The sequence below is a fragment of the Tetrao urogallus genome (assembly GCF_951394365.1).
Source record: "Tetrao urogallus genome assembly, chromosome: 3".
In the NCBI taxonomy this organism is placed as follows: Eukaryota; Metazoa; Chordata; class Aves; order Galliformes; family Phasianidae; genus Tetrao; species Tetrao urogallus.
This window is the reverse complement of record NC_136815.1, coordinates 41300950-41315090: the sequence shown is the minus strand read 5'-3', so window position 1 is coordinate 41315090 and position 14141 is coordinate 41300950. Positions and strand designations below refer to the sequence as shown.

The window sequence follows — 14141 nt, the reverse complement described above, 5'->3', positions numbered from 1 at the left end:
GAGGGAGACAGAGGAGACGGGTTTGGAGGACTGCTCTCTTCTCTTCCTAGCTTTCTGTCTTGATTACTGATAGGTTGACATTTTTTCTATCCATGGAATAGCTTTGTAATGGGAAGCCAGAAATATTAAGCAAATAGTACTTTAAAGGATTATATAGGGAGTGGGAAGAAGCTAGTAAAAAAAAAAAAGAAAAGAATAGTCTACAGGATATAGAATTTGAGAGATAAACCAGAATAGACTATGAAAATAGGCACCACTTAGTTTCATCATTAACAATAAGCAGTGATTGCTACTTCATTTTATTGAAGTGAATTTCACTTTTGATTTGAACAATTGCTTGTATTTTCATGCACAATTACATACACTGGGAAAGCAAAAGAGAACAGCTGACCAGTGGAATGGTCTTCTGATAAACTAGCTACAGCCCCTTTCCGTACACTGACTGAACATGCACATCCGCACATCCGCACATCCACACATCCACACGCAGGTACGCGCGCGCACACACACACACACACACACACACACAAAAAACAAAGCTTTGCTTTCTTCACTGGTAAAGATGGCACTCTGATTTAAATTCTAAACAAAGCACAATAAATCTGTCTTCTTTTGGCAAGTGTTAAATCTGCATTAATATAATAATTGAAAGATCAAACAAATTAATGTGCCATTAATACTGCCAAATTTACCCATAAATAATAATGTAAAAAGAGATAGCAGAGGTAAGCAAAGCAGGAAGTGCAGAAGGACTTACATTAAAAGCTTTCAGTCGCTCAGCTTCTACCCCATCTGACTCATTAACCTTCTCAGGATCTTCCTGCTCATCATGGTCATCCTCATCCTCATCCCCTCGATTCAGAGACAGATCTTCAGCACCTCTGTCTACGCTCTCATTTTTGCCCGAGTCATAGCTTGAATAGCTATGTGCAGGAGACTAAAAAAAGAAATTAAAAAATACATTTGTAAAAAATCACCATAGAAATAAGGTCTATTCATCAAAAACGCTTCATAAGCATTAAATAATTCCATGATTTTGTTTTATCCTTTGTTCAACAAAATGTGCTCATGATCCTTTTAAAAATGAACAATTCACCATAATATTCATTTCCACGCTTTAAAAAAAATGTGACCAGATGCAAATTCAGTAAATCAATTACCAAATAGATTGCCTGTGGTAATTACAGTTAAGATGAAGTATTTGCTGTACAGCACTGTCCAAGTGTTACACACGGAAGATTCTAATACTGACTTCTGTATACTAGCCATGAATAAATAAGGGGCAGTAAAATTGCATAAAACCACATATGATTAAATGTTACACATTTTAAAGCAAAGCAGATTTCACTAGAAAAAAATTGATATAAATTCAATTGGTATGAAATATAAAAGGTGCAGTAAGTTCAAAATATTCAAGACATGGAGGTGATCATATTCTAGTTTTCACTTGCAAAACCCCACACTGAATTAGAGGTGTGTAGGTTTGCCAACATCGTGAATGCACTGCTGAGAAATGTACTGTACAGCCATTTTCACATATCAACATTCAGGATTTTCACCTTAGCAGAACAGTCAGCTTCTCGTATAAATCAGATGACCATCTCATTAAAGTTCTACCCAGTTGTAGGACCAAAATTTTTCAGTTACAAAGAGAGTCAATACTGTACAATTTTCCCTGTAACACTAAGACTTCAGTTATCTGCTTCCTCTGCATATGCTTCAGAATGAAAACCACAAAGACAACAGGAATAAAAAGCTTTATATGACTTAACACTTTAGGATCAAATCTTTACACCAGCCACACAAAGGTATCACAGAATCTTCAACAGAGCCATCACATTCATCTGAAGGTAATTCAGAGCTCAATTTTATTTCTATAATATTTTAATCCTATAATATTTCAATATATTTTTCTGTCACTTCAAAGCATACTGTTTTCTATTAGCTTCAGAGAATCTAAATCAGGTGCTACATTTTGAATTTCACATGAATTCCTTCATCTAAATGCCACCAAAAAACCCTCAAGAGCATAATACCTCAATCATAAATTTATTTCAAATACACATACATAAAATCACATTTTGAGCAATATTCCGAGCCTCCCAAAATTCGCTTCTTATTTCAGGGGTGTTTTCATCAATCATAAATGTAGCTGTGTAATGAGGTAGAAGGGAAAGGCCAACAAAACCGCCTTAATCTTTAACATATACTTCTTGCTTTAAATTCTTACTCCCATAACTTTTTTATTTCCCTGTTTTCATTCCCATCTCATCTTTGTCTTCTTTACATCATCAGTTTTGCAGTCACTCCCATTCATTTTCTTGCCTTTCCAGCACTCATTGTCCAAGCCTTCCTTATCTAACCTTCCCAGACTACATTATCACAGTACAAATCCTCTTGAGTTCCACTTTTAAATATCTAATGCACCTAACAGCAGATCTTGCAGCCTCTTTCTCAGTTCCTTTCCTAAGAGTCTCTTCACTGCCTAGATAATGGAGATAGGAAGAATGAAGAAATAGCAGAAGAAAACAGAAAATCCAGCTTGGGATGCAGATATCTTCAACAATTAGTAAGCTCAGCATCACCTCTTGTCTTCCTACAGCCTACAACTCCGTGGCAAAAAATTTTTGCCTGATTGCAGGGTTCAGGATAGCAGACATGAGATGGTGTGGAAAAATAAGACTTGGCAGAGCAGCAAAAACCCTGTTCTCTTATTTGGCACACTGACGTTTTGTTGGGGAAGATGGTGAATATCTACACTGCTGCCCATTCATAACTCTTCCTTGTAGCAGCTGCTGAATTCATTGAATAATAATAAGTTTCAGGAAGAAACATCCACATAGGACATGATGATTATAACATTCCGGAGAGTGTAGCATATATAAACAACAGTATTTAACTTTGTCACTGGCTACCATAAAGCCAACAGCAGCAGTCTGATAGCTTGCTATGAAGGAATGACCGATTTCACTTAATAGTAAAGAGATTCTCAGAAGAGGAAGAAAAAGAAGTAGAAAGTAATCTAGCTTGCAAGAAATGTTCTTTTGCACTTCATCATTTCTCTCCTTACTACAGCTATAGTTTGAAGAGAGATCCTAGATGATCTAGATACAATTTCCTGTGGTAAGAACCACATAGTTTCAGCAAGCAGACGCTATTGCCCTCAAGAACCCTACTATCTGAAATTCTTGTTCCACAACCACTTGGTTTCATACAAATCATTCCATAAGATTAAATTGAATTAGACTACTCATGTGCATAAAGTTAAACAGATGCAAAACTGATTTCAACATGTACATATGTTTGGGCTAGATGCCAAGATCATAAATTATATACTAGGATTGAATTTTGCTTTTGTGAAGGAAAGAAATCCAGACCAAAATGTATTAGCTATGTGTGTTAAAAAAGAAAAAGCAAAAGTTTTTATTTTCTGTCTTTTTAAAGAAAGCATTGCAGAGGGCCTTGTCCAATGTTTTCTGCCAAATATTTATTTCAAGAACAGTTTTAGCATTGTAAATAAAAAGTGGAGAATAACATGCCGTATGAACATTGTATGACAAAAATTATTATTCACTAGGGATTTGCTGATGGTGCAACAGAAAAAAAAAAAAGAAAGAAAGAGAAAAGGTAAGCTTTTTTCGTAGCAGGGGAGTCAACAAACTGTCATTACAAAGCCTCAGTTAAAAATATACATTTTTTGTATTTCTACACAAAATAATATTTAGGCAGAGAAGGAAGAAGCTGTTCCCTCATTTGTTTTGACTCTGTAGTTGTGCAAAAAACTGATAACCATTTTCTTATCAGTTGCAGAGGTATATAAACATGAAGTAAGAAAGCAGAGGATAAATTTTTTCTTAACACATTCTCCAGCTTCAAGTCTCACACCAGATTATTGAAGGTTGCCATTGTCTTTTGAAATGGCTACTCCTGCCTTTGCCAGGCAAGAACACACTTATTTATTCCTGTGCACCCCTTGATACATACACTTTTATAGTCCTGGGGTGAAGTAGACTAGAGAAGCAATTCTAGCTAACCCCAGTCTTATTTATTCTTTTTTTTTTAAGACCAGTTCTTGGTTCCAGTTCACCACCCAAAAGCACTGTAGGAGAACTGTTAGGTCACAGCTTGAACTGGTGATTGAGCACCTAGTGAAGGGCTGTGGCTGGCACAGGCAAATTTTTTGCAGTTATGTTCCCAAGTGACCAGAAGTGGTGGATCCAGGATAGAGACACCCCGAACTCACATAAGGGCCAGCTACTGAGAGGAGAATGTCTCTTAAACCTAGGCTACTTCCTGGGAAGGGTTGCTGGGTGGTTGGTCAGAGAGCTCCTTTACAAGGTGGACAAATTTGACTCTTCTTTCCGTCCCTGTGCATACAACTATTGGTCTACCTGCAAATATTCTGCCTAGTATTGCCAAGAACCTGGTAGAAGCAGTTTCAGTTCTTCACGAACAGAACAAGCACAAACCTTTAGGCTTAGCAGGATGGTGCGAGTCTCACATAGAGAGAGCACACATCTCAACAGCAGTCCAAGATTGAAGTGGATTTATTAGATGGACAGAAATCTATAAAGCATGAAAGTTCTGTGTTTTAAAAAAAAAAAAGCTATAGAAATGTAAAAGGAGAACTTGTTCAAGGAGAACAAACAAGGCCTAGAGTATTACCTACACAAAAAAAAAATTATTAGGTTGCCTTAAAAATATTGAGACATTGATAAACATATTTTGGCCATTTTGTCCTCTTCTGAAGGTTCCGAGTTAATTCTTTCAATCTTTCCCATGTAAAAGCAAGTATTTGTTGTACTCTCCTCCATTACAAAAAAAAAAAAAAAAAAAAAAAAAAAAAAAAAAAAAATTATTTCCTAAGAACTTGATTTCAGAAGCTTATCATGAAATACCAACATCTTTCCAGTAAATTAACAAGGTTAATCTGAAGGAAGGTATCATGTAATACAATAAAAACCTGAGAAGACAATGCAGTGTTGATTAGTACATCTTAGTACCATAGAACAAGGTCAGAATGTCATTCCTGACCACTGTTTGTATGGAAGTTATCTTAAGACTTCCAGGGATGGAGATGAAATGCATCTTCTAAATATTCTACGTTACATTGTATACATACTTATTAATATATGTAACACATCAAACATTTGTAGATGGTGCTAAACTTCTGTCTTCTTCATCTGTCTACTACATATGGCAAGAGACAACAGATATACCTGGAGAAGATAGCATTCTCTTTCCACCTTATAGCAACCTTCCAGATGTTTGAATTCAGATTCTTGTAATGTCCCTTCCCCTCAGTATTTCTTTCCCAGTAAATGCATTCTTTCTTCAAAACACATTTTCCAGATTCCCAACATTCTCTTCAGCCTACTCTGAAAGTTGTACATTTTATCTGAAACTTTTTCAAAGAATAATTTCCAAAAAACTCCAAAATTCCATATAAGACCTGCCTATAGATAATAGATTTCTTTATTGCTTGACTGATTTATTGATTTCTACATGCTTACGTATAAAGAGCACATCACCTTATTTGTGAGGAAAAAAAATATATACCACTTATATGTAATATTTATTAATGCAAAAAATCCGCAATAGCCAACAGAGGTTGTGTTGTTAGTTTCTGTGAAACAGCAATGAACAAAATCAAAGTATACATCTTCTCAGTGCCTAGTAGGCTCAGATGCTCGTATACAGCCATTAGCCATGATCTCCTGAATGACACCACCGTGTACTCATTTGCCGGAGACTTTTCCCAACAATAGACTCAGCAACTCTTAACTTCTTCAGTGAGCCAACAGAGGAGGCTACTGATGACAGACAAAACATTACTCAGTTACTCAAAAAGGTCATCTGTGATGCTGGTTATTTGTCATGACTACAGATTGGGGAATATTGTGGCCTTCAAGATTTTTAATGCCAAGGGCGAGTGAAAGACCCAGCTTCCCAGGGGAAAAGGTCTCTGAAGGAAGTCTAGGGCAGCTTTTTTGAAAGCTAAGCTTCATTTCTTACACTTGTTTTATATTTCTTACACTTCATTCTATAATATTGCACAGTCAACAAACGTACATTTGGAAGAGTAGTGCAGTTAGGATGGCACTTCACACCTCACAGGTGTTATAGTTGGAAAGATTATTACGGTGGAAAAGAGACAATCAAAGAAGGAATGCTAACCCATATCTAAGGATCCAGGCTCATAGGGGAAAACACCAGAAAGGGGAGATCTCCAGAAAGAGATCCTTCCCCCCATGGCAGTCAGCCCTTAAATGGGGTCTAGGAGAGGTGGAGCCAGGCTCCACCCTTTCTGGTCACACAGCTGAACTGTCTTCACCTGTGCTCCCATGGCTGACCCAGTCCTTGCCTCAGGTGATCAATCAGTGGTTCAGGCACTGATTGAACAATTCCCATACAAGTATATAATTCTTTCAGTTGCTATATTAGACGACAGAAACGTGAAGAGCTGGCAGGCATTAACTCAGGTTTCTGTGCTGCAAGAAAAGGGAAGGAAGCATGAAAGAATATTTACTGCTAAGTAGAGATGAAAACACTTTGCTGTATACATCTGATTCCTTTCTAGTAATCTTTCTCTATACCTTTAAAAGTTACTAAATATTAAAAAACAAAACATGAATAAATAAAATCATAATTTAAAGCTAATAACATTCTGCTCATCCCTCATATAAAGTTGTACCTCCAATGTTTTCTTCCTTCTCTTTCTGCACCTCTGCCCTTCCCACTCTGCCTCTGAATACACAAAAGTCTACAGCTTCAGCAAATATTCTTGCAAATTCTACTTTCAAAGAGAATATTCTCATGGTTTGACGCCTAGTTTGGTTGTTTTCAATACATTTTTCTGAAATTGTCTAAACTAAAACATAACTTAAATTTTTTATTTCAGTTTACGCTTTTTAACTGATTGTATGTATGAGAGGGTTTTGGTGTAAAGTAAAACACCGATGTCCAGTGAACTGACTGAGTACAAATTGTGCATTTTGCTTCATATTTAAATAAAAAATAAATAATAAAATTAATTTGTCAAGGTTAAGGGTGAATTTATATCTTACATCTTCCTCTAAGAACAGTATTTGATATGAGCATCAGTTTCCTTGAGCTCAACTTTTCATCTTATGCAAACCAAATTTTCCAAACTGCACAGAACTTCCCTACAAGAGTTTTCTTGTTGTTTTAACATTAAATCCATGGCATAAATAACATGAATAACACATTAGAAAACATTAAATATTTTTGGCATACATGGGATTTTTTTTCCATTAAAAGGGATGACATTAAGAGATGACATTATGAATTCAAATTTTCCTATCTTTTTCTCCTTATTTTAAACAGTAATCTAGGAGGCAGAACTGGAAAACTAAAGCTCAGTTGTTATCCCAAACATTCTCTTTCAGACTTTATTGATAGAAGTCCAGCTCTCTATAATTTTTCATTAGTAAGGCATTTTTTTCCATAACTCTTCTTAAAATCTATGTCTTCATCTCTTCCTGACTTTACTGTTAATATCTTTTCACATACTCCCTTTAAACCTTTATATTATCACGTATGTGAAACTTTACTATCATAATTTCTTTTCTTATAATAGAAAAGAGAGTGAAGTCTCAAACAAAATTCCAGTATCTCACATTTATTTCAAGATCCAATTAACCTCATTTTCATGTTATCATACATTTCCTCATGTTACTTGTATACTTGTACCTGACTGACTATTTTATTCCTCGTTACACTACAATTGTCTTTTCCAGCTTCTTCATAAAACTTCACCCTCAATGATAGAAAGGCATCATCATACATAATTCTGTTGTTTGGAGCATGAGGATAATAGCATTTAAAAAAAAAAAGAATAGCTGAAATCTAGGGTTTACCTGTTTGACTCCGTAACACTGTTATTTAACGTGAATATTTTGGAGTACATTGCATAAGATACACAAAACTTGTATTACACCAAAATATTAAAAGATCTTTTTTTGTTTGCTGAGTCTTAACAATGTCAGTTACACAAGCCAATTGTTCATTTATTTACAGTAGGACTAATGAATAGATTATTTTCCTCCTAGAACTGTCTTTGGCATGGTCTCTTTCCCAGACTCACTGTTTCTTACAGTAATCAACGAGAGAATACTGGCTGTTCCTAAGATCTATTTGCTCTTTCTCAGTTATTAGCCAGTCTATATCATATTACCTGTTTGCACTAACAATCTTTTCACCAGAGGCATATTTACCACCAACAAGCACTGTAAACTATGAATTATCCAAACAGCTTAATTCCAGCAGGATATATCTGGAGAGATAGAAGACTAAATTATTTCTTATTTTTCAATTATCCAAAGACTGTGAAACACAGATTTTCCTCTGTACATTTTCTCAATTTAGATAAAATATAGTCTATCCTAGGTTAATTGGTATTGATCAACATTATCGAAATGTATCCCTCTACTCCAGTAGAAACAACCTCAAAATTTAAGGTGAGAGTAAAACTAGAGAGGCAACTGAGAATTCTCAGACAAGTAGAATAACAAAGTGTATTGAGAGGCAATAGGTAAAGGAATATTTTTCTAATTCATCCATAAGCAGTCCCTTCCTACTCGCCTTTACACTCACAAGAAGGCTCCCGCTTGGCAAAAAGGTGCCTACCCAGATATTCTGGAGGAATTCTTTAATAATCAGAAGCATATCCAAATCTCCTTAGTCCACTGTTGTCAAGAAGAAAAAGGCAGAGCTGATTTAACAGAGCAGATTTGTGTGCTTCTCACTGCTCTTATTTCATAAACTTGTTTTATTAATGACCTCTAGAACTCCTGCCATGGATGTTGGAAGGCAGGTATTTTCAACCAAATAGTCAAAAAAACCCTAGTTGAATAGCCTGCAATAATTACTATAACTACTATAGTACAATGTGGCTGCTGTGCTTTTCAGTAAAAAAAAAAAAAGCAATAACATTTGTTAAAAAGTCCATGCTAAATGGTGACAGACTCAAAAGCCTAAATTATTTTTGGCACTATACACTGCTATTTTGGATTTTTAAAGCATCTGACATTTATGTGAACTTGAGAAACAGGCTGCCACATAGGCAAGTTCCATCATAAGCTTCTGGATTTCTGCAAACCAGGACGCAATAAAGGATTTAAACACTTCCTGTAATGCACTTAATAGATCTAGGAGATCTACAGATATTATACCCCCTTCTGAAGAGCCAATCTTCTGAACAAAAAATCCCCCTATTAAAAAAGTAAGGAGAGTTTATAAGTGGTGTTCCAAGGACAGCATTAGTACAGGCGCTATCAACTCATCTATGAAATCAGGGTAGCCCCGTATCATTCTTGTGCTTTTGTCAATCAAAAAGTTTAAGCATAAAATCACTGTTTCTAATTTTTGATGAAATGCTGACCTTCTGAATAGGACCTCTACAGTTTTCACCCTTATTCCACTCCCTTCATTTCTCAGAATATATGTATATTTTAAAGAAACATCAACAATTTATGTGTGAATTAGAGAATATTTTTCTCTTGAAATATACTTTAATGGCCCCTAAGGTTCACATCACAGGGAGAGAGTGATCATTTTTGACTATCAGTAAAAACCCATCATTCTTTGATCACTTGTTAGACAACTGGCTGCTAAAAGCTACCAACTATTGTAAAAAGATTAAACTATCCATTTCTCCTCACTGAGACTTGAAACCTGTAACGTAGTCAAATTTAAGATGTAGCTAAGATGGAGAAAAGCTGTACAAATCTGCATATGACAGTCATAACAACTCAAGCCTCAAGATTCTCACTTATGTCTTTGCAACCTGTCCTCATCTCTCTTACAGAAGAGAAGGCTATAACCAAGCATGTTTGTATGGGTGCAACAGTCTAGGTGCATAGGAACTCTCTTGCAAAAGAGCATCAGAAGCCCTGATATCTTCAAAGAGCCAACCTTTTAGTAAACAGTTGTACCACCTGTTAAAAAATTTCACAGGCTGCTGCTTGATTTCAAAAGTAATTGCTATGTACAACAGCTGCAGACATGGTCTCTATAGTCTGATTTAGATATGAAGTTACTGTCGACACAAACAGGAATTGAGCGAGAATACAGAAGTGAAATAACTTCCTGAGTAGTAGTTTAATTGTCCTAAGGTTACTATTCCATTACTAGAGAATATAAATCATGCATAATTCAATGATTTACTCATGGGCCCTTTTCCAAAAACTTAAAATGAACTAGAAGATGGCCACAATTGTTGTTCTTTTTTTCTTCCTCTTTTCATGCCCCTTGATTCACTTTAGACCAATTGTTACAAACTGCTTCCTTCTAAAATATTACATTATTTTCTTTATCTTATGCCTTTAGTTCTTGTTGCTTCATTCTCCACTTACATAATTCACTTCTTTCACACTATTTCCTTCACATCTTCCTCCCTAAATATATCTGTACTCCCTCTTGCTGGAAATTTATGCTACAACACCAAAAGAGTTCAATAGCCCATTTTCGTCTTCAATTACTAACATGAAACATAAGATTATTTTCTCAAGTCCTGTAGAATCTACCCTGGGAAATTGTGTTTATTTGTGAACAATGTCCCTTGAGGCTAAGACTGTCAGCTACAGTGAAGCTCTTACTAGAACTACATCCACACATAATATAAAGACTGTGCATCCTGCACCTTTGCTCCACCACCTTTTCTTTCTCTCGCTCTTTACTAAATTGTTTCCTACTCCACCATTGAAAAAGCTTGTGTATACCCAAGCTGCTATCTGCAGAGGAAAGGTCCTAAGGAGTAAACACACTCACAGGCATTCAGATTATATTAGTAATACACAGGATAAAGATTTTATTTTGATACTTGCTTTCATCCTGCTGTCCTGTCTCTCCTGTCCACATGTATCAAAGCTGAAGATAGAAGCTATGCAAGGGTACATACACAGTTTCAAAAGAAACTTCTAGAGAGTAGCAGCAGAGACAGACATAGGGAAAAAAAGTAGGTCATCACTGCAGGGCTTGTGTACCACCAGAGCAGGAGCAAAGGATGGGAGCATTTGTTTTTACTAGGTAGAATGAAAGAAATTAAGATGAAGGATGCCTCTGCCCTTCTCTTGCTAGAACTTTGGCAAAAGAATGCTTTTTGAGGTTCAGGAACTCAGCAATTCCCTGTGAAGTCTGCCTAAGACTGTACAGTAGCTGGATGTGTTAAACACATGGTTAGATGCTGAGCTGCAGACCTGTATTTTCCAATGTAGAAGGAGGAGTAGCACTTCCAAATTTTATTTTTATTCTTACTCATATGAGAAAGAATAGGCATAGAGCAGAAGCATGAAATAATGAGGGACTGAAATTGGCGAGTAGGACAAGAAAGGGAAATGCTTTAACAATGGTATAAAAAGGATCTTTCTTGGTGTGCTTTTTCCAAGTTTATCGTAAGCTCTCCTCAACTGATTTCACCTTCCTACTTTAGTCCTACACAATGGCACTTCAGATGTTCCCTCACCTTTCTCCTTTTCAATCTGAGCACTGTAGCAATACAAATCTTTGAGAAGGAGATTAAGACACAACTGGTAGAAGCAGTGTAGGAGGGATATCTAACTCAACTATCTCAATCGTTTGAGACAAATTTAGTCTCTCCCTCCTTCACACTGTGCTGCTCAGCCACTAGAGTCACATGCCAGAATGGGTGAGAGAAGACTCTCCTATTACTCTTTCTCTACTGATCATGTGAGCCTGACTGACCACTTATACATTGGAAAGTACAAACTGGAGGAATAAAAGACATAAATGGTAACATACTGAGAGACAGACTCACAAAAAGGAAAACCCCAACTGAACAATGAAAAACCAACCACCACAACCAGCTAATGATTGCATATAACCTCATATCTGTTCAGTATTGAGCAGCCATTTACACCTGATCTCAGTAATCAGATTTCTTTCCCATCCATTGCTTTTGGAGAAAGCTAGGAACGCAGCAAGGATATTACAGAAATAAGTAACGTAAAAGGATACCAATTACATAAAATTACGAGGAAACAAGAAAGAAAGCCTATCTTGTTCTTGCTTTTCCCCTTTTTGCATTTATCTGTTTAAAGCAGCAACCCTTTTCTTCACTGAACTTATCTCTGGAGGTGAGTCAGCTGGTTTGGGTTAACAACCAGCCCTAGAAGGTAGAAACTAATTGCCTTAATTATTGCTTGAGGGCCAAGTGGAGAGATTAAGAACTTGAGATCAATCAAGAAGGGACAGGGAAGAGAGCATTTCTGAACTGGAGGGAGGTGTTTTAGGTTTGTGCTAGTCTCTCAAGCAGAAGAGTATTTGAGATGTCTGTAGCTGAAGTAGATGGAATAGATTTACTGCTTAGTTCCCTACTTATCTGCTGCAAATAAATCTTTAGATTGATCTATGTGAATGGCTTGTAGTTTCCCTCACCTTACATAGAGAAGGACAAGTAAAGCCTTTACCGTAGCTCTCCAAAGGAAGTGTTGTGTTAGAGTAAGTCAAATCTGTCACTTGAGGTTAGCGCGTGACAGTAACCATAAGAGTATTGCAGGAAAATTCCTCACAATGGCAACCTCTAGACTTTAATCTTCCAGGCTAATGTATCCTTAGCATTCAGCAAAAAGAGCACCAAAAAGCAGAAACAGCAAAAGAACCTTTCAGTCCTAAATCCACACTAGCTGTGTTCCTGAACAAGCTATTGAAGGAACCAATTCTAGCAAAAAACATACTGGTGTGGAAGAAGTGCTCTTTCCCTGACTGAGTCACTCAAATGGTTCAAACTTTGCTCCCCCACCAGTTCAGGAAAAGAGAGTTGATTCTATGTTAGTCCAATTTGTCATGAGCAGAGAACTAGCTGGAAAGTTCACATCCAGATCTGTGCTGGCCTAAAGCTTTGAAGTCCGTGTCCATTTTGATTTACTTTTCTATGTTATATAATTACTTCTTTGTCTTTGGCTTCCATGTATAAAATTAAAGCAACAGACAGGACAACAATTTTATTTTTTTTAATAAAAATAACCATATCTAGTTTGAGAAAGTCACACCCCTTCTATGATGCAACTGCCTACACTGTGAACTACCTCTTCTCTTCATTCACAGAGTTCAATTTGTGGACATGTGATCTTGACAGGCTATGAGATCCTTTTGGAGTATACACAGGAAACGTAGACCTCATCTATTGCATTTTACTAAGCCCAGATCCAAGATGCACAGAATGTGAGAGACTGAAGTGTTTTCTGTGAGCAGCCCTGTCATCATCACTGGAAGTAGCAATGATTCTGCTCCGTTGTGTCACAAGACCACAGACCAGAATTAACCATAGAAACGAAAAGACATCTTTAGTGAAATTCCCTTTCCCTGGTAACAAGACTCAATGAATATAAGCAGGATGACTTCTTTTGTACATGCACTGCCTGGGCAACCTTTCCTTCCTGTGCCTGGCCTTCCACACACACTGGTCCAACCCACTGGTACAGGAATCCCTGCAGCTTACTGAACACCCTCCTGCACAAACCTGTGTTCTGCATACTACGCTTCAGAGATGACTATATGAAGAAGGAGAAAAAAGCACTGAATAGCCAAAGGTGGTTTGTCTTTCAGGATTGAGGCCTGGCAATAAAAATGTGGAGCTGCTGGAGCAGGTCCAGACAAGGTCGTGAAGATGATCAAAGGGCTGGAGCTCCTCTCCTATGAAGATAGGTTGAGGGAGTTATGGTTGTTCAGCTTGGAGAAGAGAAAGCTCTAGGGAGACCTCATTGTGGCCTTCCAGTACTTGAGGGAAGCTTACAAGCAGAAGGGGATCGGACTTTTTACACAGTCTGATAGTGGTAAGACAAGGGGGAATAGCTTTAAAGAAAAAGAGGGGAGATTTAGATGAGGTGACAGGGAAATTTTTCACGTAGAGGGCAGTGAGGCGCTGGCTGGGACTAGGTGAGCTGGCTGTGGTGTACTGTCTCTGGAGGTACTCAAGGCCAGGTTGGACGGGGCCATGGACAACTGAGCTGCTAAGGGGCAGCCCTGCATATGGCAGGAGGCTGGGACTAGGTGGGCTTTAAGTTCCCTTCCAATTCAAGTCATTCTGTGATCCTGTGATCTACATGCCAGGAGAACATCAAGTTTTTATTCAAAGAACTTTACTGCTTCTTTACGATTTA

At 37.2% G+C, this 14141-nt stretch overlaps 1 protein-coding gene across 7 annotated transcripts in view; it reads right to left on the bottom strand.

Annotated features, from left to right (window-relative positions):
- NOL4 (nucleolar protein 4) overlaps nt 1–14141 on the bottom strand; it is a gene marked incomplete at both ends in the record, with an annotated part of 182687 nt that overhangs the window by 45944 nt on the left and 122602 nt on the right. For all 7 annotated transcript variants that reach the window (XM_079533564.1, XM_079533566.1, XM_079533567.1 and 4 more), the window contains one exon: nt 758–937. In XM_079533564.1, coding sequence (XP_079389690.1) covers nt 758–937 — 180 coding nt within the window. The remainder of the gene's footprint in view (nt 1–757; nt 938–14141) is intronic.